Source organism: Salvelinus namaycush, chromosome 37 (genome assembly GCF_016432855.1).
Source record: "Salvelinus namaycush isolate Seneca chromosome 37, SaNama_1.0, whole genome shotgun sequence".
Classification (NCBI taxonomy): domain Eukaryota; kingdom Metazoa; phylum Chordata; class Actinopteri; order Salmoniformes; family Salmonidae; genus Salvelinus; species Salvelinus namaycush.
The window spans coordinates 31,401,045-31,426,165 of NC_052343.1; the positions used below are offsets into that span (position 1 = coordinate 31,401,045).

General features: G+C 44.7%; 2 protein-coding genes across 2 annotated transcripts; both read right to left on the reverse strand.

Annotated features, from left to right (window-relative positions):
• Positions 1-1,466: 1,466 nt before the first annotated feature.
• Positions 1,467-8,009, reverse strand: LOC120031461 (pyruvate dehydrogenase [acetyl-transferring]-phosphatase 1, mitochondrial-like). Its single transcript, XM_038977231.1, has 9 exons — positions 7,914-8,009; positions 5,956-6,313; positions 5,547-5,714; positions 5,254-5,465; positions 4,965-5,046; positions 4,749-4,843; positions 4,466-4,634; positions 3,729-3,947; positions 1,467-3,539 (listed from the first exon to the last, which is right to left on the reverse strand). Exons 2-9 carry the CDS (start codon positions 6,202-6,204, stop codon positions 3,159-3,161), a joined length of 1,575 nt encoding a protein of 524 aa, XP_038833159.1. The 5' UTR covers positions 6,205-6,313; positions 7,914-8,009; the 3' UTR covers positions 1,467-3,158.
• An 854-nt stretch (positions 8,010-8,863) lies between these two features.
• LOC120030986 (meckelin-like) lies at positions 8,864-24,997 on the reverse strand. Its single transcript, XM_038976492.1, has 28 exons — positions 24,811-24,997; positions 24,272-24,360; positions 23,827-23,917; positions 23,606-23,705; positions 22,814-22,880; positions 22,642-22,713; positions 20,702-20,764; positions 20,412-20,566; positions 20,140-20,248; positions 19,965-20,051; positions 19,614-19,679; positions 19,146-19,299; positions 18,905-19,025; positions 18,696-18,801; positions 18,545-18,601; positions 18,354-18,452; positions 18,066-18,164; positions 17,708-17,797; positions 16,384-16,483; positions 16,154-16,299; positions 15,804-15,944; positions 15,619-15,699; positions 15,366-15,482; positions 15,136-15,252; positions 14,728-14,835; positions 10,874-10,976; positions 9,167-9,309; positions 8,864-9,073 (listed from the first exon to the last, which is right to left on the reverse strand). Exons 1-28 carry the CDS (start codon positions 24,995-24,997, stop codon positions 8,993-8,995), a joined length of 2,949 nt encoding a protein of 982 aa, XP_038832420.1. The 3' UTR covers positions 8,864-8,992.
• Positions 24,998-25,121: the final 124 nt, after the last annotated feature.

Here is a 25,121-nt window from a genome sequence, read left to right on the forward strand (position 1 = left end):
ATAAACACGTAACACAGTCCAATAACACCAGCATAAACACGTAACACAGTCCAATATCACCAGCATAAACACGTAACACAGTCCAATAACACCAGCATAAACACGTAACATAACAGTCCAATAACACCAGCATAAACACGTAACAGTCCAATAACACCAGCAAAAACACGTAACAGTCCAATAACACCAGCACAAACACGTAACACAGTCCAATAACACCAGCATAAACATGTAACACAGTCCAATAACACCAGCATAAACAGGTAACACAGTCCAATAACACCAGCATAAACACGTAACAGTCCAATAACACCAGCATAAACATGTAACAGTCCAATAACACCAGCATAAACACATAACACATTCCAATAACACCAGCATAAACACGTAACAGTCCAATAACACCAGCATAAACATGTAACAGTCCAAAAACCCCAGCATAAACACGCAACAGTCCAATAACACCAGCATAAACACGCAACAGTCCAATAACACCAGCACAAACACGTAACACAGTCCAATAACACCAGCATTAACATGTAACAGTCCAATAACACCAGCATAAAGAAAATAGCCCATGAAGTACCCTCCTTCCAAACACAACCTTACTTCAGAAATACACTCATTATGCCAGTAAGACATGCTGAGAATGATAAACACAATACCCACTGACACACACGATGCAGGTATGCACACACACACACACAAATTCCCACCATCAAAACAGGTCTACACACCCAAACACATAGATTGGTAACTAAGGACAGAAAAACCTAGGAGAATACCAATCCTGCCTAGAGGTCACTGAATCAAATAAATTAAACACGTGTGCATGCGGACGTCTCAGTCATATTTCTGTGTAAGGGATCTTCCAATAAGGTTCTCTGACTACTAGCGCCATCTAGTGGCTGACAATGGACACGTCTGAGTTACTGACTGACTCCACCGCAGAATGAGTGCCGTGTGTGACCATAATATGAACCAGACTGGTTACATTACAAGGACTCTCCTTGCTATCAAAGTAGCCAAAAAAAGTACCACTGATTACTGATCTAACTACACAAACTAGAAGATAACTCCGTTTCAGGCAGACAGGGACACAGATTAAGCCTACTACAGAGCTGCAAAGCAATAGGGGGTTGTTGTTGGGGAGAGTGCGGAGCGAGAGGGTGAGCTGTACTCTGTACTGCCTTGGTCACTGTGGCCGCGTGTGACTAGGAGAATCTGTCAGAGAAATTACCATGACCTGAACACACACAAATACACACCAGTGTAACTTGACACCTCGCTGGCTGACCTCTGGAATGGACTCAAGTCTGCCTTGACCTTCTGAGAGCACCACGGGCACACAGTCCGGTCTGACCACATTCCAGGGGTGTGGCAGGAGAGAGTTAAAGACAGAGGCACTGCAGAACAGCACAACCAGGCAGCAAAACGTACAGACAGGCAGAACACAATCTAACATGTGTAGTAGCCATTGTGTATAGTCAGTGTTTTATTAAAATTTTCCAAATACAAAAAAACTTTAATCTCAAGCCCAAACAGGTAAAGACACTGTACATACATACCTGTCACATCTCATATAATTGTGGATAAATACCTGCGACATATTAAAAGTTGCATAAATAACCTTCAAGTATTCAGCCAGCGTCCAGACAGAGCCACCTTCAGTTTTACATTCTATCCTCTCCTAAATATACACCACCATAAGATAAACAACCTCATATTATGCACACCCTTCATTTGACCTATAAAAGCCTAGAACCACACCACCATGGTTAGTGTCCTACCAACAATGACTAATTCTGTCTCTGTTTCAGTCACTCCTGGAGGTTTGGCATGAACATGACAGGAGATGGTTACAGTTCAATTTCTAATTCCATGGTTACCTCAGACAGAGATCTGACACCAGGCTAGCAATGAATCACTGTTAAAAACTAAAAAGTTTACTTTTTAAAACATTTTTGATAAAATACACACCATGTAAGCATGATGACGTTAGTATACCATATCCCCCCGTATGAGCGTATAATTGTCAAAAAAACGAGAGGTTCAACCACTATGTTCCTTTGAAACATGTATACTCCGCAACCCTAAAACAATAAGCGTCTGATCACACACCCCTCTCTCTCCCTCCTCTACAGAATACCACCACTCCTTCAGTCTGCTGTAGAATCAGACACACTCAGCGCATAACAAACCTGATTGCTTTGGGTGAGTAGTTGTGATAGAGGTGTTGGATCTAAAGCCTGCACACTACGTAGCTCTACTGGTTCCTATCTTAGTGATGCCGTCTGTCTCAGAGCAATAAAATCTGCTCAAATCTGCTTTATAGACACAGGCAGTTATTCCTCTCTAAGGTTGACAAAACAGTCAACGTTTGAAATCAGATTAAAAACATTTTAAATAAACATTATTCAAAATATAAGATAACAAGAAGTGTGCCTGGGAGCTCTTGGCTGTCTGTCTGTAACAAGTATAAAGGACACTGATCCATCCAATGACAGAACACAGACAGACAGAGCCCTACTACGTAACAGCAGAGCCATGCGGTAGAGCCAGGATGGAGGCCAGTTGCAGCTCTAGAGCAAGACAGATGCTGCAACTGCACAGCACAGAATCTGTGATATGAAAGAGGGATGTTTGTAGAGTAGACAGGCCAGATTGAACAAACACAAAGGCTGCCACCGTATCATTACCTCAATGCTCAGACAACATAGTTATAAAGCAGCAAACTCTTTTGGCACAAATGAAAGTTTCCTATGGGCAGACTGTGACAGAGCAGAGCAGCTGCAGGGAGGTTGATCAAATATCCTTTAAAAGCTTCATACACACACAAGGCCACAAAAGAGCCAACTTGTGATCAGTTTCAGCAAGCATTTGAACAATCCACATGACCAGGACTGTGTGCTCACATGTGCACATACTGTACACGCACCTCTTCAATAACAACCCTAAAATAAGGAGTCTGAAGGTAGACAGTCCTCCCTCTGCAGGGTTAGTCCATAAACAGTATGTTTTGTGCACGTTTGGTAAAATAAAAATGAGGGCTTAACCATGTGTCTGTAGCAAGACCCAGTCCTCACATCAGTGTTTTTCCTCCTAAATAGTAAACTTCCTGTTCATGTCCACATTCCCCTCTGATAGGCTGAGCTGGCTCAGGACTCCCCCCCTTGGCGCTGGTGTCCAACCACGTGTGGGTTGAACTGTGTGATGATGATGGTGATGTCGTCACGGTACATGCGGGCCAGTTCCTCAGGCAGAGACAGCATCTTGGACAGCGTCTCGTGGTCCACTGCTCCAAACTCATTGTTGCCCACTGCGTGGCGAATCAGGTGGGTGGCAGCGTTCTGGTCCTGGAACGCCAAGGAGGCACGGGCCTTCCTCTCAGCCAGCAGCCCCTGCATCTGTCCCAGGGTGACATGGTAACCCCCCACGGTGAGGGGCTGGCGCTGGTGGACCCCCGTTAGATACTCCCCTACGATCCGGACCACCTCCTGTCGGTGGAGCGTCTCCCACAGCCCGTCTGTACCCAGCACCTGCGGAGGAGCGACAAAGACCCTTAGTTAACAAAAGGAAACTTCTAACTACATAACTTCAGATATTGTTATGTTTTAATGGAGCACAATGCAAGTTTCTGTTCAAGAAAAGACAACAAAGCCTAATCAATCAATCAATGAAATCATGAATTGGTCAATCAGTCAATTGACCAATCCTTTGTCTCTCACCAGGAAGCGGTCCTGAGGTCGGAGGCGGTGGTGTGTGATCTCAGGCTCGGCCGTGAGGTAGGGAGGGGTGTGGTAATTGGGGGGGATGAACTTGGTGTGTTCGTTGTCATGGAGCTGGTCTGGTCCTGACTCCAACACACCTCGCTGCAAGTCAATGCTCCACTTGAACTTCACATCTCCAAACGCACGGAACGGCATCAGCAGGCCCAACAACCGGTCCTGACAGAGGGAGAGAAAGAGGATATATGTTTGTTTTTACTTTATGTTTAACTGACCTGCTGTGCCACCGTTCTCTCTGGATGTGTAACAGTACTGACCTGCTGTGCCACCGTTCTCTCTGGATGTGTAACGGTACTGACCTGCTGTGCCACCATTCTCTCTGGATGTGTAACAGTACTGACCTGTTGTGCCATCGTTCTCTCTGGATGTGTAACGGTACTGACCTGCTGTGCCACCGTTCTCTCTGGATGTGTAACGGTACTGACCTGCTGTGCCACCATTCTCTCTGGATGTGTAACGGTACTGACCTGCTGTGCCACCATTCTCTCTGGATGTGTAACAGTACTGACCTGCTGTGCCACCATTCTCTCTGGATGTGTAACGGTACTGACCTGCTGTGCCACCATTCTCTCTGGATGTGTAACGGTACTGACCTGCTGTGCCACCGTTCTCTCTGGATGTGTAACGGTACTGACCTGCTGTGCCACCGTTCTCTCTGGATGTGTAACGGTACTGACCTGTCGTACGACAGTCTTCTTCTCAGAGGGCGGGTGCTCCTCCTGGATGCGGGCCACCTCGTTCTCATTCTGGGCGTTGTGGTCGTTGGAGAGCGTGTGAGCGCTGAACGAGCCGTCCTCCTCCTGGACCCCCAGCACCGCCCGGCCGTCGCCCGTGTTCGCTACATACCTACACAACCACAGTCAGAGGTCTCAGACACTCAGTCAGAGCAGACAGATGGAGACCAGGCAGTACATATGGGAGCCAACAGAGAGATCCGTGGCTGTGGACTAGAGTACGTACAGGTCGGATCCATCGATGTGAGCTATGCAGGCAGTCGCTCCAGAGAAGGCCACTCTCAGAACCCAGTAGTGGAGGAAGGAATTGGCATCTCCCACCTGGACAACACAACATAGGGATCAGCACTACACATTTATACCATAGTATCCAGCCCTGGGTAACACAGAGACATCGATGGACAGAGGATAGAAGTCAAGGGGATAGAACACGGTCTCCCACCTGAGCCTCCAGAGACAGGTCACTGTCCAGTCTCTTAAAGGCACTCAGCAACGCCTCTCTGGGCCCTAGGCTCTCCCCTGGACTGGGAACACAATCACATACAATCAACTCCAACACTGAATAATGACCCATGTTTAATAACATTACTGATGCACCCTTATTACCCCATGCCTGTTGAGGTCTATGACTTGCTGTGTGTGTGTGTGTGTGTGTGTGTGTGTGTGTGTGTGTGTACCTGCTGAGGTCTATGAGTTCCTGTGTGTGTGTGTGTATGTGTGTGTGTGTGTACCTGCTGAGGTCTATGAGTTCCTGCCAGTAGGTTCTGAGGCTGTTGAAGTACATAGTCTGTGCCTCCCTGGTGAAGTAGTCGTTGGGGTGTTTGTGCCACTGCAGGATGGGGCTGAGGGGTCTGCCAGCCTCTACTGCCGACTCCAGCTCACACAGGGTCTCATGGGGCATCAAGGACATGGCTACGTAGTAGAACAACCTCTCACTCAGCGCCTGAGAAACAGACAGGTAGATGTTTTAACTGCACATCAAAACTAACTCGCAGATTATACACAATGACAGCAGAAACTTTACCTGTGCACAGGCACAGCCCGCATGGCCGTCGAACACTCCCAGCAGCATCCCCCGCGTCTGCAGACAGGTGGCAGCGCTGCGCCGGTCCTCGATGGGTGCGTTGGCAGGCAGCTGGTTACTGTCGAACCCCATCACCGACGACACATTCTTACCATCAAACTCCGGAACCTAGAACCAAAGCACACACTCATATTCTTATGGTCTCAGCGCAATCGTGAAGCTGTACTCGTTGTGTGTAAATGTGTGTATCGTCCGCCCCTACCTTGAAGCTGTACTCATTGTGTGTAAATGTGTGTATCGTCCGCCCCTACCTTGAAGCTGTACTCGTTGTGTGTAAATGTGTGTATCGTCCGCCCCTACCTTGAAGCTGTACTCGTTGTGTGTAAATGTGTGTATCGTCCGCCCCTACCTTGAAGCTGTACTCGTTGGCTTTGAGGATTGAGTTGACCTGTGGGGGGGTGAGATTGTAGCTGTGGAGGTCAGGGCTCCTCCTATAGCCACGCACGGGCATGGCTGTCGGCCATATGGGGTGGGGCTGCGACAAGGTGGGCCGGTGGGAGGTGGGGCAGCAGGGGAGCTGGCGTTGGCATGGGAACAGGGAGGAACCCCAGAGCTTCGCCCGAGGGAAGCCTCGGAACAGCTGTGATGTCACGGGCATGGTGGCTCGCTCTGGGCGCACACACTCTCAGAGCACCGCCACACACACACACTCTCAGAGCAGCGCCACACACACACACACTCTCAGAGCAGCGCCAACACTCCTACACCTACGGGAGACACCAGGAACTGTGAGCTATGGGCAAAAATGCAGCTTGTATCATCTGTATCATTCAGTCAACACAACCACGGCTGACTATGGCATTTTGATTGTGTACACACCTCTCATTCGGTCAGTGTACATACATTTCTGACACGTAGTAACAGAGCTCTCGACAAAGGTACCATTACAGATCAATACAAACAAAAGTGACATGCAAATAACATAACGGATCAAGACAAGTAGTTTTATCTTCCAACTGTATTTATTTTGATTGTGTGGTGAATAAGGGAGCTGGAACCAGTGACCTTGCTACAAGGAAACCTCCTGTGCAATAAAGGTCTGAGCCTCTTGGCAGAGGCTTTATTATGCTTTGAGGCAGATTGCACTCCAACAATGGAACACTGCATTCCAGTACTCTAGCTGACTAGTGTGACAGACTGGCACTAGGTTGCCAGGCTGTGTTGCCCCATAAAAGAGCCTTGCCCCTCTACAGGGGTCAGCCACCACTAGTTTTCTGACAGACTATATATAGTCCTGTGAAGCGGCTCTGACATTTGCTCACTCCTGAAAGCCCAATCTTGTCCTACTGAACTAGATTCTCTCTAACGGCATAGGCTATCCCTCTCTCTGCCCTTTCCCGCCTCCTAGATTAGGACCCCAGGGAGAGGAGCTACTGCTATTGTAACAGCTAATGGGGTTCCTAATAAAACATTTAAAAAATACAATAATTATACAATAATTAAAGGGGCAATCAGCAGTTGTTAAATTACTGATATGGACCCATTGATTCTTGAAGAATATAACTTAGAAATGCCTTGATCTTAGTTCAACTGTCACACTCCACCAGAAGCCAAAATAAAAGCTGGTTTACCTTCAATGTTTGTAAACAAACACTATATAGCCTCACAACATGGTTTAAACTATTATTTTGATAGCATGGATGGTCAGTCCTTGCATCCATAGCTCTGTCTATGAATTTGAGAGTAGATATATGGCTGGAGAAATGTCTCTCAGCATTTTACCGAAACAGGGGCCGGGATTTCGCTTTCTTATTGTTTCTACTGCTGATTGACGCTTTAATCTAGCTATTTGTAGCGAAGGGGCAATGCGTGCAGCTGCTTTTATCGGTCGAAAGAGACCCAGGCACGGCTGAAATACACGTAACCACCCGGTACTAGTTAAAATACCGCTCAAACCTCCAGTCTATAACCAGTGACCACGGCCTATCCCTAGATAGGCCTGACTGCTATTGATTTGCCATATTGTTTACAGTACAGTTCAGAGTCAGTTTTCTTTGTACTTAGATTAAATCGACATCAATATCTACATAGTTCCCAATAGCGAATAATCCCAAATACAAGCCAGCACATTGTTACGTATTAATTTGATGGGCCGACAGTCTACTCTACTGCTGGGTAGTAACATTGGCTAGCGATGATCTAGCTATGCGTCACCGCAAGCCAGCTAAAAACACCACTCCTCCTTCAGTCCTTGTACATTACTGTCACCGTAACAAAGCTCACAACATATAACAGAAGTTAGTTATCAATGCATTAACACATACTGCACAAAAGTAACATGCCAAATACATTTATCTAGCCACCAACCTTATTCTCTGAGTTTACTATTTCGTTTTCCTACGCTACCCACCCTCCTGCATCTCTCTCTCCAGCTCACAATATACTAAACGCTGATTGGCTCACCTCTCTGAAAGAGAGTTGACTGGCTTGTTAACCCTTTGCACGCTGCTGGGGGTGTGTGACAGACTTTCAAGCACCAAAATGATGTCTAGATCTCTATTCATCATGAACTATTTGCAAAATAACACCCAGTGTAGTAAAGGAACATGTGAACGGAACCTGCTGGCTGCAGCTCCTACTGGCCCTGGAGCAGAGCCTACTCTGTTATCTAGTTTTATAGCACCATAATGTCATCACACTTCAGCAGAAGAGATATTTGCTGGTACGTTAGGTTAGTAATTGATGATGCAACTACAGCAGCCAATAGCTAATGTGTGGATGGTTTTAAGTACCACAATCCATCTCTCATCTACCTTCACCTCCCTCCATCTTCTCTCTCTAACTACAGGGCCAATAACAGAGGAAGCGAATGAAGAGACAATATAAAATCAGACACATTGTTTTAATTTGTAAAAACATATCACATAGAAAAACTGAATTACAAAATGTACATCATCAACCCTGTGAAGAACATATACAAAATACTGTGTAAACAGGTAGAAAAGCATTTGTCAAAAAAAAGAGGCTGCCAAAGCTGTAAACAAAACAATTAAACCGCGCTAGTCACACAGCTACCAAGACTGTTACATGCTAACAAGGCATGGCATACTATAGTCTATACCACTCAAGCTCAACTGGACCAGTTCCACTGCTTTTTTCAGATTTAGAGCTGGGACACCAGGTGGGTGTAATTAATTATCAGGTAGAACAGAAAACTAGCAGGCTCCAGACCTCGTAGGGTAGGAGTTGAATACCCCTGTCACACTTTTTCTCCATCTCTAGCAAACACAGCTGATTGATCAAATTGCATTCTAAACTGAAGATCATGATTAGTTGATTATTGGAGTCAGGTGTGTTAGCTGGGGCAAAACTGTGACACCAATCAGGCCCCGAGGACTGGAATTGACTGCGCCTGGTCTATACTTTCACCATTCTGACAGCAGAAACTAGATCAGGAATCTCTGGTCCACCAATGTTTTGTTGGCCAGGTTTCTCCGCCCAATACCGTTACGGATTAACCGAAAGATCTAGAATAGAAAATAAATCAAATGTTATTTTTTGCTGTTATACAACTAACACAAACAAACAAAGACAGGTACAAGTACACCCACAATACTGACCATTTGCTGTACGTATGTGAGTACGCCTGCCAGTATGAAGCTCTGTGCTCCCAGGTCGACCACACAGAAGAAGAGCGTGTCAAAGATCAACAGAGTGGCTTCGTTCCCATAGAACAGCACGTCACTGAACGAATGGGACTCATCTGTCAGAGTTGAATAAAGACATATTTCAGAGGCCATACAGGTGTACAGGCTTGTTCACAGACCACACCGCCATTTATCTGCAGCCCACACAGTGTGTGTAATGTAGTAATATAGACAGCATGTTACTGTTGTATCTGCCATGTTTTGAGATATATACAGTACCAGTCAAAAGTTGACACACCTACTCATTCAAGGGTTTTACTTTATTTTTTACAATTGTCTACATTATAGAATAATAGTGAAGACATCAAAACTGTAACCAAAAAAAGTGTTAAACAAATCAAAATATATTTTAGATTTTAGATTCTTCAAAGTAGCCACCCTTTGCCTTGATGACAGCTTTGCACACTCTTGACATTCTCTCAACAAGCTTCATGAGGTAGTCACCTGGATTGTATTTCAATTAACAGGTGTGCCTTGTTAAAAATGTATTTGTGGAATTTATTTCCTCCTTAATGCATTTGAGCCAATCAGTTGTGTTGTGACAAGGTAGGGTTGGTATACAGAAGATAGCCCTATTTGGTAAAAGACCAAGTCCATATTATGGCAAGAACAGCTCAAATAAGCAAAGAGAAACGACAGGTGTGCTTCACAGTGGGAACCACACATGTGGAGATCATCTGTTCGCCTACTCTGTGTCTCACAAAGACACGGCGATTGGAACCAAAAATCTCAAATTTGGACTCATCAGACCAAAGGAAAGATTTCCACCGGTCTAATGTACATTGCTCGTGTTCCTTGGCCCAAGCAAGTCTCTTCTTATTATTGGTGTCCTTTAGTAGTGGTTTCTTTGCGGCAATTCGACCATGAAGGCCTGATTCACGCAGTCGCCTCTGAACAGTTGATGTTGAGATGTGTCTGTTACTTAAACTCTGAAGCATTTATTTGGGCTGCAATTTCTGAGGCTGGTAACTCTAATTAACTTATCCTCTGCAGCAGAGGTAACTCTGGGTCTTCCTTTCCTGAGGTGGTCCTCGTGAGAGCCAGTTTCATCATCGAGCTTAATGGTTTTTGCAACAATTTTCGGATTGACTGACTTTCATGTTTTAAAGTAATGATGGACTGTCATTTCTCTTTGCTTATTTGAGCTGTTCGTGCCATAATATGGACTTAGTCTCTTACCAAATAGGGCTATCGTCTGTATACCACCCCTACCTTGTCACAACACAAATTATTTGCTCAAACGCATTAAGAAGGAAAGAAATTCCACAAATTAACTTTTAACAAGGCATTGCAGGTGACTACCTCATGAAGCTGGTTGAGAGAATGTCAAGAGTGTACAAAGCTGTCATCAAGGCAAAGGGTGGCTACTTTGAAGAATCTCAAATCTCAAATATATTTTGATTTGTTTAACACTTTTTTGGTTAGTACATGATTCAATGTGTTATTTCATAGTTTTGATGTCTTCACTATTATTCTACAATGTAAAAATAAAGAAAAACCCTTGAATGAGTAGGTGTGTCCAAACTTTTGACTGGTACTGTATATACATATAAACTATTGGAACCAAGATTGAAAAAGAAGTGATGTTGGCACAAGATGGAGGGAAGGTTGCAGCATAACCGTTGTAGAAGATGCTCTTGTCCATAGGCTCCATGAACTCCATCCCTATGACTCTCTCAAAAAACAGTTTGTCTCTCACAACGTATTCCATGTCCCGATGGGCCTACAGAGAATACAACATAACATCAGGAAATGGTGTATGTGATTGTGTGTGTGTGAAAATATTTAGACAGATCCCAGGAAGTGACTCATGGTGTGTTGTGTGTGTGGTATGTTTATATCTTACATGGTCTATGACAGATCCTAGGAAACGGTTCATGGTATGTTGATATCTTACATAGTCTATGACAGATCCTAGGAAACGGTTCATGGTGTGGTATGTTGATATCTTACATGGTCTATGACAGATCCTAGGAAACGGTTCATGGTGTGGTATGTTGATATCTTACATGGTCTATGACAGATCCTAGGAAACGGTTCATGGTGTGGTATGTTTATATCTTACATGGTCTATGACAGATCCTAGGAAACGGTTCATGGTATGGTATGTTGATATCTTACATGGTCTATGACAGATCCTAGGAAACGGTTCATGGTGTGGTATGTTGATATCTTACATGGTCTATGACAGATCCTAGGAAACGGTTCATGGTGTGGTATGTTGATATCTTACATGGTCTATGACAGATCCTAGGAAACGGTTCATGGTATGGTATGTTGATATCTTACATGGTCTATGACAGATCCTAGAAAACGGTTCATGGTGTGGTATGTTGATATCTTACATGGTCTATGACAGATCCTAGAAAACGGTTCATGGTGTGGTATGTTGATATCTTACATGGTCTATGACAGATCCTAGGAAACGGTTCATGGTGTGGTATGTTGATATCTTACATGGTCTATGACAGATCCTAGGAAACGGTTCATGGTGTGGTATGTTGATATCTTACATGGTCTATGACAGATCCTAGGAAACGGTTCATGGTATGGTATGTTGATATCTTACATGGTCTATGACAGATCCTAGGAAACGGTTCATGGTGTGGTATGTTGATATCTTACATGGTCTATGACAGATCCTAGGAAACGGTTCATGGTGTGGTATGTTGATATCTTACATGGTCTATGACAGATCCTAGGAAACGGTTCATGGTGTGTGGTATGTTGATATCTTACATGGTCTATGACAGATCCTAGGAAACGGTTCATGGTGTGTGGTATGTTGATATCTTACATGGTCTATGACAGATCCTAGGAAACGGTTCATGGTGTGGTATGTTGATATCTTACATGGTCTATGACAGATCCTAGGAAACGGTTCATGGTGTGGTATGTTGATATCTTACATGGTCTATGACAGATCCTAGGAAACGGTTCATGGTGTGGTATGTTGATATCTTACATGGTCTATGACAGATCCTAGGAAACGGTTCATGGTATGTTGATATCTTACATGGTCTATGACAGATCCTAGGAAACGGTTCATGGTATGTTGATATCTTACATGGTCTATGACAGATCCTAGGAAACGGTTCATGGTGTGGTATGTTGATATCTTACATGGTCTATGACAGATCCTAGGAAACGGTTCATGGTGTGGTATGTTTATATCTTACATGGTCTATGACAGATCCTAGGAAACGGTTCATGGTGTGTGGTATGTTGATATCTTACATGGTCTATGACAGATCCTAGGAAACGGTTCATGGTATGTTGATATCTTACATGGTCTATGACAGATCCTAGGAAACGGTTCATGGTATGTTGATATCTTACATGGTCTATGACAGATCCTAGAAAACGGTTCATGGTGTGGTATGTTGATATCTTACATGGTCTATGACAGATCCTAGGAAACGGTTCATGGTGTGTGGTATGTTGATATCTTACATGGTCTATGACAGATCCTAGGAAACGGTTCATGGTGTGGTATGTTGATATCTTACATGGTCTATGACAGATCCTAGGAAACGGTTCATGGTGTGGTATGTTGATATCTTACATGGTCTATGACAGATCCTAGGAAACGGTTCATGGTATGGTATGTTGATATCTTACATGGTCTATGACAGATCCTAGGAAACGGTTCATGGTGTGTGGTATGTTGATATCTTACATGGTCTATGACAGATCCTAGGAAACGGTTCATGGTGTGTGGTATGTTGATATCTTACATGGTCTATGACAGATCCTAGGAAACGGTTCATGGTATGTTTATATCTTACATGGTCTATGACAGATCCTAGGAAACGGTTCATGGTGTGGTATGTTGATATCTTACATGGTCTATGACAGATCCTAGGAAACGGTTCATAGTATGTTGATATCTTACATGGTCTATGACAGATCCTAGGAAACGGTTCATGGTGTGTGGTATGTTGATATCTTACATGGTCTATGACAGATCCTAGGAAACGGTTCATGGTGTGTGGTATGTTGATATCTTACATGGTCTATGACAGATCCTAGGAAACGGTTCATGGTGTGGTATGTTGATATCTTACATGGTCTATGACAGATCCTAGGAAACGGTTCATGGTGTGGTATGTTGATATCTTACATGGTCTATGACAGATCCTAGGAAACGGTTCATGGTGTGGTATGTTGATATCTTACATGGTCTATGACAGATCCTAGGAAACGGTTCATGGTGTGTGGTATGTTGATATCTTACATGGTCTATGACAGATCCTAGGAAACGGTTCATGGTGTGGTATGTTGATATCTTACATGGTCTATGACAGATCCTAGGAAACGGTTCATGGTGTGGTATGTTGATATCTTACATGGTCTATGACAGATCCTAGGAAACGGTTCATGGTGTGGTATGTTTATATCTTACATGGTCTATGACAGATCCTAGGAAACGGTTCATGGTATGGTATGTTGATATCTTACATGGTCTATGACAGATCCTAGGAAACGGTTCATGGTGTGGTATGTTGATATCTTACATGGTCTATGACAGATCCTAGGAAACGGTTCATGGTGTGGTATGTTGATATCTTACATGGTCTATGACAGATCCTAGGAAACGGTTCATGGTATGGTATGTTGATATCTTACATGGTCTATGACAGATCCTAGAAAACGGTTCATGGTGTGGTATGTTGATATCTTACATGGTCTATGACAGATCCTAGAAAACGGTTCATGGTGTGGTATGTTGATATCTTACATGGTCTATGACAGATCCTAGGAAACGGTTCATGGTGTGTGGTATGTTGATATCTTACATGGTCTATGACAGATCCTAGGAAACGGTTCATGGTGTGGTATGTTGATATCTTACATGGTCTATGACAGATCCTAGGAAACGGTTCATGGTGTGGTATGTTGATATCTTACATGGTCTATGACAGATCCTAGGAAACGGTTCATGGTATGGTATGTTGATATCTTACATGGTCTATGACAGATCCTAGGAAACGGTTCATGGTGTGTGGTATGTTGATATCTTACATGGTCTATGACAGATCCTAGGAAACGGTTCATAGTATGTTGATATCTTACATGGTCTATGACAGATCCTAGGAAACGGTTCATGGTGTGTGGTATGTTGATATCTTACATGGTCTATGACAGATCCTAGGAAACGGTTCATGGTGTGTGGTATGTTGATATCTTACATGGTCTATGACAGATCCTAGGAAACGGTTCATGGTGTGGTATGTTGATATCTTACATGGTCTATGACAGATCCTAGGAAACGGTTCATGGTGTGGTATGTTGATATCTTACATGGTCTATGACAGATCCTAGGAAACGGTTCATGGTGTGGTATGTTGATATCTTACATGGTCTATGACAGATCCTAGGAAACGGTTCATGGTGTGTGGTATGTTGATATCTTACATGGTCTATGACAGATCCTAGGAAACGGTTCATGGTGTGGTATGTTGATATCTTACATGGTCTATGACAGATCCTAGGAAACGGTTCATGGTGTGGTAGGCTTTGGTGCTCTGGTCAAAGGGGTGTCCCGAGGCTGCGTCCACCAACCGCGACGGTCCATTTCTCTGTTAGAGACAAACACAGATATACCTTTGAACAAGGTAAATATTTCCATGCCCTTCAGTGTACCTGACCCATCGAACTCTATGAAGTAATCTGAAATTATAAATCATGAAATGTGTTGTAACCTGAAATAATATGAAAACGGTGACTACATTTTTAAAAGCTTCAGACAGAGGCACGTTCAAAGTGGTACAACGTAACAGAATATTCTGATAGAAACACATTGCATAGAACAGACATGAATATCTTTCCTGTTGATTATGATGATCTCAAACAACACACACAGACACACACAGCCCCACCCTGCTGAGGGGCTCCAGGATGCGGTCGTACTGCAGGCGTAGGCGGCTGGTGATGGAGATCTGGAAGGTCTGAGTGTCTGTGTTGGGAAGGAGACCTCTCTGACCACACAGAGACTCCTACAGGGAGAGAGAGGGAGAAAGGGTTGAATAGCTTTTTATATCGGAACGAAATAAACACATCCCAATTCCAAACCCACACACTCTCTGTCTGTCTCTCTGTGTGTACGTACAGCCTCTCTCTTGAGGTTGATGTTCATCTCCTCCATGTTGGTGTCAGCGTGGCCGTGGACGGAGCGCCCGTGGATGTAGTAACCAAAACACCTGTGGGACAGCAGCAGCACCGAGATCTAAGACAGAAGAAAAATGTTGTTTAAATGACTGATAGCATTAAAACAGCAGCAGTTCATCAGCCCATCTCACTTTTACAAAATGTGCACGGCAGCTGAGACACACACTGTACATGCTGGTGAGAGTGATACTCACGTTGCTGATGGAGCATAGGTCCACAAACTGACGGATCTTATCCTCCACAAAACGCTCATGAAACGCAGTGAAGAAAATGATCTGCAGAGAGAAAAAGTGAAAGATACACAGTGAGAAAGCCTGTCCAGAGACCCACTCTGGTAACAGGTCCGACCAACGTCTGCAGTTCATAGGGGTGTACCTACCTGCAGCAGTCCAATGCAGAGCCAGAGGGTGGCGGCCAGGCCATAGCGCAGCGTCAGGCTGTAGGGAGGGGAGTAGGACTGAGGGGGGCGCTGGAGATCTGACCAGGGGTCCCTAAGGGCCAGACTGGAGAAGCCAACCACCTAGATACACAGGGAGAGAGAAAGAGAGACAGAGTCAACAGAGTCACAGAGAGAGCGTTAAGAAAGTGATTTGAAATGTATCAGGGGAGAGTGCTGCCATTTCTCTGATGGGAAAGAGAGAGTCACAGAGAGAGAGAGAGACAGAGGGGCAGAGAGAGACAGAGACACAGACAAGGAGACAGAGAGAGAGAAGGAAGATGTGTGTGTACCTCCAGTAGGAAAAGCACAGCCATGATCTGGAAGGTGGGGCTGATCTTGCGTATGGTCTGAATCTCATTCCACTCGTTGGCCACAAAGTAGGTCCTCCAGATGCTGACAGCAGAAGGGTTGTGCTTCGCCTCACCGTTGCCATTGCCTGGCAACAACCCAAATCATGGTCACTTCTAATTCAGAGAGACAGAGGGGTAAAACTACTTTCAGAGAAAAGGGGACTACGTACCCTGGATGGTCTTGTTGGCTTTGCCGCGCGGTCTCTCCCAATCTATGAAGAAGATATCCACTGACAACTGCTGGATCAGCTTATGGAGAAACTGCACAGTCTGGAGGACAATTTAGACCAGTGGTATTCAAACTTTTTCAGCAGGTATCCCATTTCTATCGGCAGAATTTCTCGTGACCCCACCCCAAATCTAATGACCGATATATCAATATCGGCCAATAATTTCACCGCTATTTGATAAATAGGATGAAAAAGGCAAATATGTTCCTTTTTCCCCCCAACTGTATTATTAGGATTAGGAGGCTCCAACACAAGGTTACCACAGGAAAGTGGGAAATCACTTCCTCAGCAAAACCTCTCACTATCCAAATCTGCATGTGCTTCAGGGAAGAGAACAGAGTTGTGAAGTAGTACAGATCCATGAACAAGTGACTGCTCAGCTGCAGTGTTTTCCCCGTAAAACACAAGGGTTATTCTTTGACTGTGCATGTTTATGTTAATGTTGTGTTCCGAACGTTGGGTCAGAATCTGTGTGTGGGTTTGGGTGTGTGCATGTGTGTTAAGTCATGTGGTGTTCCTAGGTGTGGATTGATGAGGCTTTCAGATCTTCTATTATGCCATTGGCACCTATGCCGCCGCCTTGGGAAAAACTGTCAGAAAAATATAGTTTATTCTCCATAAGATTTGTTTAATGAAATTGTGAAATAATAGATCATTAGGATCCTTGGCATCCTAACGATGATAGTCAGAGGAGTTGGACTGCAAGTTTCAACAGATTCACCTATATTCACCTATATTAACACCAGCCCTATTTTCCTGACAGTTTTCCTATAGGTGTGCCACAAAGCAGTATCCTTAGCATTGGCACACAAAACAGAAAAGTATTACAATTTTGGAACTAGATGTTCATGCACATGTTTGGGGACGTTACAGCATGTTATCCCCCCACCAGTGGTGAGAACCTGCTCTAGCTCTTATTACCATCATCTATGCCTTAGTTGGTTTTAGGTGGTTTGAACCAATTTATATACTTACACAACCTTAAAAATCTGTAAATGGACATTTTACATCGACAAATAACATTCAATTCATTTTTATCTCTTACAAAATTAGGAGAACCAATATAAATAATTTACTAAATCACATTTAATTTTTCAAATAATCTGTACTGTAATCCCCACGCCCATTAAAAAAAAATATATATATAACTGCAATTCCCCCGCGCCCACACTAGGGGTCGCTCCCCCGACTTTGAATACCACAATTTTAGACAAATAGAAGCATACACATAACACAAGCTGTCAACAGGGTGGGATGGCCTCACCTTGAGAGCGAAGGCACAGCCCACATACGCCACAAACCTCTCCTCCTGCAGACCTGGTAACGGTAGCAGCACTGACACAAAATGCTGGGCCTAGACACACACACATTTGAATGTTTTTAATGTTCTTGTGTGGGAGGGGGAGAGGAAAAGAGGAGGGGAGGAGAAGAGAAAGACTTGCCTCCACCGTCTGAGTGTGCAGCCCAGGAAAAGAAAGAAGAGAAAAACCTTGAATAAAATCTGGTAAAGACCAGAGACAGGTCAGAGGTAAAGGTGTACAAGAGAGGGACAAGTCTGTTAGTGTGTGTGGGGGGGGGGGGGGGGCTGTGGTGTGTGTCTGTCTGTGGGGGTCTCCGTCTACCTTATAGAAGATGAGCCAGTACAGGCCTGTTCCCACAGTGATGAAGAAGAAGACGTTAGCCAGATCACCAGCGTAAAACAACAGGAACTTCAATACGGTCTGAGAGCAAGAAAAGGAGGGGTGAGAGACAGAGAAAAATAGAGAGGGAGAGGCAGAGAGAGAGAGAGGTCAGGGAGAGGTCAAAATATATGACAAACATGCAATCGAATTCTACATTTAAATAAATGCATTTGGGTGTTTAAAGGTTAATGGTTCGAAGTCAGGGGTTACAGGTTAAAGGTCAGGTACCTCCATGTCAATGAGAGGAGAGCCAATCCTCCTCTTCCAGCTGGCTGTCTTCACCAGGGAATACAGAACAGAAACGCCACCCAACACACCTAGGGCGATCTACACACACACACACTAATCATTATGGTCTTCACTATACATGCAATCGCAACAGCATTACCCTTCTCGTTCTCTGCCCCCTGGTTACTCACATCAGTCTTCATGTGAGCCTCAGTCTGGTCCATCTCATAGTCCACAGCAAACGACACCTAGAACACACAGAAGTTACAGTGGGATCAGGGATGTGTGTGTGTGCTGTGATAGGCGTGTGTGCTGTGTTTGTGTGTGTGATGTGTTACTCACAGAGACAGTCTGTGTGTTTGGGGCAGTGATGAGGACGTCTGAGTAGGTCACAGAGAGGAGAGGAGGGAACACCTGTCCCTTCTGAGTCCCTGGCACCAGCTGAAACCTATGTCACAAATACACACACACACATACATGTTTTCACACCCTGCTAACATTGATGAATGCGTGTATTCCTACATGGATGTGTGTTTGTGTGTGCAACTCACCCAATCCTGATGCTGCTTGCGATGCGTATGACTTTTGGCAGAGAGCCGAGGCTCTTCTCTCTCCCACTCAGAGTGTCCACCAGTAACACACGTCTCGATAGGTACCAGCCGTTCAAGTTACCTACACACACACACACACACACACACACACACACACACACACACACACACACACTAGTTATTCAAGATACTTGTTGAGGGAGAAAGGATTTAAAACAAATGTACCCCCTCCCACATTCACCCCGGTTGATGAACTTCCTGTTGTATTCTTGGTTGAGGTTGCGTGTGGGGAGGGGGAGCAGTCTCCTGTCCTCTCCTCGGCTCAGATCCACAAACACATCGTAGAATAAAGGCTCAGCATAAACACGCAACAGGTCTGCTACGGAGAGAACACACTACACACACAGACACATACGTAATAGAATTGGCGCTAAGTGAGAACGCAAAACAACTGTCACCATGAGAAAACACCACAGCACATGTTGACGAGATAGAGACAGGGCTTGACTTGGGCAGGAGTTCACCGGAGCTGAGTCCCGGCACCTCAAATGTTCTACTGCTCGGGCTCCTGTTCCTCTTATAGAATATTATCTCAAAAGTATTGTGGCGCTTCTGCACCTAAATACTATATAAACAGTAGTGGCATCCAAAATGAGTACCGGAACCTATTTCAGTCCAAGTCAAGCACTGGATAGAGGTAGAAACTCACAGTCTCCTGGTAGGCCGTGCCAAAGGTGTAAGCTGCCTCCTGTCTCCTGGCGGTGTCTGGACAGAGCTGGGAGAGGAGACAGTCACTTTCCTCATGTCAAAACTAATAATGATAACGACTGATCTATGACTGAGCTGTATCATGAAACACTGGCGTCTCAACACTGGAACCAGTGTGATGGAAAGAAGAACACCTTTAGGCTAGACTTGTGTGTCACTCAGGGCTCTGCTCCCAACCTCAGGTCGTTACAAATATTACTACAGTAGACAGCTCAGCTTGAAGGTCAATATGAATGTGGCAATGCAAGACTAGCCTTCACTAGTCAGGCTCAAGATGAACTTCCTGTTTTACCTGCAGGTTGTTTCCTCCCACTTTCTCCCATTGGAGGAAGTCTCCTCTGGCGTTGTAGACAGCAGCCACTAGGTTGATGTCTGTATTCTGAGAAAGAGAGACAACGCACGTAGAATCGGAGTGATCATCATAGGTGTTATGGTAATAGTGTTGGGTCAATGTGTGTGTTACGGACCCTGTTGTGTCCCTTGAAGCTGAATCCAGTGGGAAGTGGCTCTGTCTGCAGCACGCGGTTGGCCAGACCCGGCTGGTCCCCGTAGTAAAGCCATGGGAGATTGGCTCTCCTAAAGTCACAGGGGCAGGAATGGACAGTTCCATTGACTGATCTACTCCAGATTTTACATCATTGGTTGAAAACAGTGGTTAGAGACTACAGAGCAAGAGTAGATCTTCGGAAGATGTTTTAGGGGTTATAGGTTAGGGGTCAGGAAAAGGGTTAGAGGTTACCAGTAGGATATGTCCTGTGTAGATCCCAGGGCTGCGGTAGCTCTGAAGATGGTGTTGTAGAGACCACAGGCATCGTTGACCACGCTGCTGAAGGAGTGCATGTTCATCACACACATGTTCCCCAATGCCTGGCATGCTGTCAGGTTAGTATACACCTGTACAACGCACACATACCAACACGGTCAGGTCAGAGAACACCTGCAGGACACACACCACACACACGGACAAGTGCACATAGATCGTCCAGGGACAGAAAGGTGACCAGGTATTTGAGAGGCTGTATATTTTACCAAGCAGGCAGCTGCTGAAGAGTAGAGGTTTGTGGAGAACCATGCTGATTGCACAGGAAGGGACTACAAGGGGAACATACCAAACAGTGTTACTATAACTCCACAGTCACATACAGTGGGGCAAAAAAGTATTTAGTCAGCCACCAATTGTGCAAGTTCTCCCACTTAAAAAGATGAGAGAGGCCTGTAATTTTCATCATAGGTACACTTCAACTATGACAGACAAAATGAGAAAAACAAAATCCAGAAAATCACATTGTAGGATTTTTAATGAATTTATTTGCAAATTATGGTGGAAAATAAGTATTTGGTCAATAACAAAAGTTTCTCAATACTTTGTTATATACCCTTTGTTGGCAATGACAGAGGTCAAACGTTTTCTGTAAGTCTTCACAAGGTTTTCACACACTGTTGCTGGTATTTTGGCCCATTCCTCCATGCAGATATCCTCTAGAGCAGTGATGTTTTGGGGCTGTTGCTGGGCAACACGGACTCTCAACTCCCTCCAAAGATTTTCTATGGGGTTGAGATCTGGAGACTGGCTAGGCCACTCCAGGACCTTGAAATGCTTCTTACGAAGCCACTCCTTCGTTGCCCGGGCGGTGTGTTTGGGATCATTGTCATGCTGAAAGACCCAGCCACGTTTCATCTTCAATGCCCTTGCTGATGGAAGGAGGTTTTCACTCAAAATCTCACGATACATGGCCCCATTCATTCTTTCCTTTACACGGATCAGTCGTCCTGGTCCCTTTGCAGAAAAACAGCCCCAAAGCATGATGTTTCCACCCCCATGCTTCACAGTAGGTATGGTGTTCTTTGGATGCAACTCAGCATTCTTTGTCCTCCAAACACGACGAGTTGAGTTTTTACCAAAACGTTCTATTTTGGTTTCATCTGACCATATGACATTCTCCCAATCTTCTTCTGGATCATCCAAATGCGCTCTAACAAACTTCAGACGGGCCTGGACATGTACTGGCTTAAGCAGGGGGACACGTCTGGCACTGCAGGATTTGAGTCCCTGGCGGCGTAGTGTGTTACTGATAGTAGGCTTTGTTACTTTGGTCCCAGCTCTCCGCAGGTCATTCACTAGGTCCCCCCGTGTGGTTCTGGGATTTTTGCTCACTGTTCTTGTGATCATTTTGACCCCACGGGGTGAGATCTTGCGTGGAGCCCCAGATCGAGGGAGATTATCAGTGGTCTTGTATGTCTTCCATTTCCTAATAATTGCTCCCACAGTTGATTTCTTCAAACCAAGCTGTTTACCTATTGCAGATTCAGTCTTCCCAGCCTGGTGCAGGTCTACAATTTTGTTTCTGCTGTCCTTTGACAGCTCTTTGGTCTTGGCCATAGTGGAGTTTGGAGTGTGACTGTTTGAGGTTGTGGACAGGTGTCTTTTATACTGATAACAAGTTCAAACAGGTGCCATTAATACAGGTAACGAGTGGAGGACAGAGGAGCCTCTTAAAGAAGAAGTTACAGGTCTGTGAGAGCCAGAAATCTTGCTTGTTTGTAGGTGACCAAATACTTATTTTCCACCATAATTTGCAAATAAATTCATAAAAAATCCTACAATGTGATTTTCTGGATTTTTTTTTCTCATTTTGTCTGTCATAGTTGAAGTGTACCTATGATGACAATTACAGGCCTCTCTCATCTTTTTAAGTGGGAGAACTTGCACAATTGGTGGCTGACTAGATACTTTTTTGCCCCACTGTAACTACAGCAGGCTCACTGATGCTCTGGGACCAGTTTTTCAAAAATTACAGTATCTACCTGGATTTCGCCTATCGGCTAGGAATAAAACAGAGAAATAGAATGAATACAACGGAATAGCCCATTCAAGTAAATTATTTGTTCTATTTCTATGCATTTAATCTTATCCGATAGACAAAATCCAGATAACATTTGAAAAACTGGGCCCTGTTGTGTTGACTTACCAGCTCGGCATAGTTGACGTTTGGGTTCACAGCTGTAGGGAGGTTGTTGGGAGGGAAACACATACCTCCAGCCTGTAAAGAAACACGACATATGATTCACAGATGCTCTAGACTTGTATTTCATTTTAAACCCATACATGACACACACGCGTATTATAGAGGTTGGGCTCACCAGGATGTTGGAACCACACATACAGGACTGAGAAGTGTTGATGAGGGAAGCCTGGCATCTCTGACACCTGACAGAGACAAGAGAGCAGAGTCAGACAGAGACAGGCAGAGACAGACAGAGTCAGGCAGAAACAGACAGAGTCAGGCAGAAACAGACAGAGACAGACAGAGACAAGAGAGCAGAGTCAGACAGAGACAGACAGAGACAGACAGAGACAAGAGAGCAGAGTCAGACAGAGACAGACAGAGACAGACAGAGACAAGAGAGCAGAGTCAGACAGAGACAGACAGAGACAGACAGAGACAAGAGAGCAGAGTCAGACAGAGACAGACAGTAAACATTTCAATCAGCAGAATCTTAACAAGTCATGCCATCTGAGAGTTTAGAGCAGACAGCCAGAGACAGTCAGACAGAGACAGACAGTAAACATTTCAATCAGCAGAATCTTAACAAGTCATGCCATCTGAGAGTTTAGAGCAGAGACAGACAGAGACAGTCAGACAGAGACAGACAGTAAACAGTTCAATCAGCAGAATCTTAACAAGTCATGCCATCTGAGAGTTTAGAGCAGACAGCCAGAGACAGTCAGACAGAGACAGACAGTAAACGGTTCAATCAGCAGAATCTTAACAAGTCATGCCATCTGAGAGTTTAGAGCAGAGACAGACAGAGACAGTCAGACAGACAGACAGTAAACGGTTCAATCAGCAGAATCTTAACAAGTCATGCCATCTGAGAGTTTAGAGCAGAAATATCAGTTGTTCTGCAGGAAGACTTGGCTGTGTCTGGTACCTGTCTCCGTAGCTGTCAGGGGCTGAGAGGGCAGGCTCAGCTCCATTGCACACCTCACACCTGGCCTCTTCCAGAGGGTTCCCCTGGACATCCCGCTCCACTACAGTACAACAATACAGCATTAGCATCACACAGCACCGCACCATAAACACCATCACATCCCCTGTAGATGTGGCTCCTCCAGCTGCTGTCTAACCCAGTATACTCCCAGTTTTACTCACCCAGTATACTCCCAGACGGGCACTGACAGGTTCCCTGCTCAGTCAGACTGCCCGGACAGAGGATACACCCATAGCCATCCTCTGTTACTGCCTACAGGAGACAGGCAGAACAACACATGCAGTTCAGCACCAGTGGAGGCTGCTGAGGGGAGAACAGCTCATAATAATGGCTGGAACGTAGCAATGGAATGGCATTAAACACATAAAAACCATGTGTTTGATGTATTTGATACCATTCCACCTATTCCGCTCCAGCCATTACCATGAGCTGTCCTCCCCAACTACAGTGCCACCAACTTCCTGTGTTCAGCACACTTCCCAGGACAATCTGTATTGATTGAGATCTTTAAACTGGTCGGTGAATGATAAGTAAATTGAAATAGCTGATTTTGTAATGTATTATATGGTGTGATGTACTGTCTAGTAGTACGGAATAAGAACATACCGGTTTTTCTAGTGGACACTGCTGACAGGTGATGGAAGCTCCGTTGGTGGCGAGAACTCTGAACCCAGTCACACATTCACAAGACAGACCTGATGAAGGAGGAGAGGGTAATTGGTTAACACAAGAGATTATAACAGTAGACACAGCTGTAGGTTACATTGTAAACGATCAGTGCCATTTCTCTCAGCAAACAATACCTGCAGTAAGCTTATTGACTGATGAACCAGCTAACATAGTCTACATATAGGACAATGCAACTAGCAGGCCAGTTTACACTATATTAGCTGCATTATTATCCAATTCTAACCAGATAGCTAGCCAGGTGGTTTACTGCAATATACATTCCTCCCCTATGATTCGCTACTGCTGTATTTACGTACTATTTAGCAAAGATGGTTGAGCCTGTTCTATTCTTACACGTAACGTTTTAAACAACGCGATTGACTCTATAACAAACCCGGACTGGAGTGGATTAGCGTACTGCTAATTAGGTAGCCGGTTAGTCACAGTATAACCAACAACACCATTGATAAACGCACCAGTTGCACTCGTACACTGGTTCGGTCCGCATTTCACACAGGACTGACTGGAGATGTCGTAGAACTGTTCCACGCCGCAGTCTGAAGGACGCTGAAACGAAATCGTAAACTGCTGGGAGTGAAGTAGGTTTGATTTTATTGTTAGAAATAGTGCCAATCCGCACACAAGTAGCATCCCCGTTGCCATGGTAGAGAAACTGACTTCCTGTTATTTTACCCACAACCCCTTCTGTCTTTTGGGGCGTGCTCGCGCCACTTTTCTCGCGCCTCCCTACTTCCCCATAAAATGCGCGCATGTGGCAGCTCGTCCA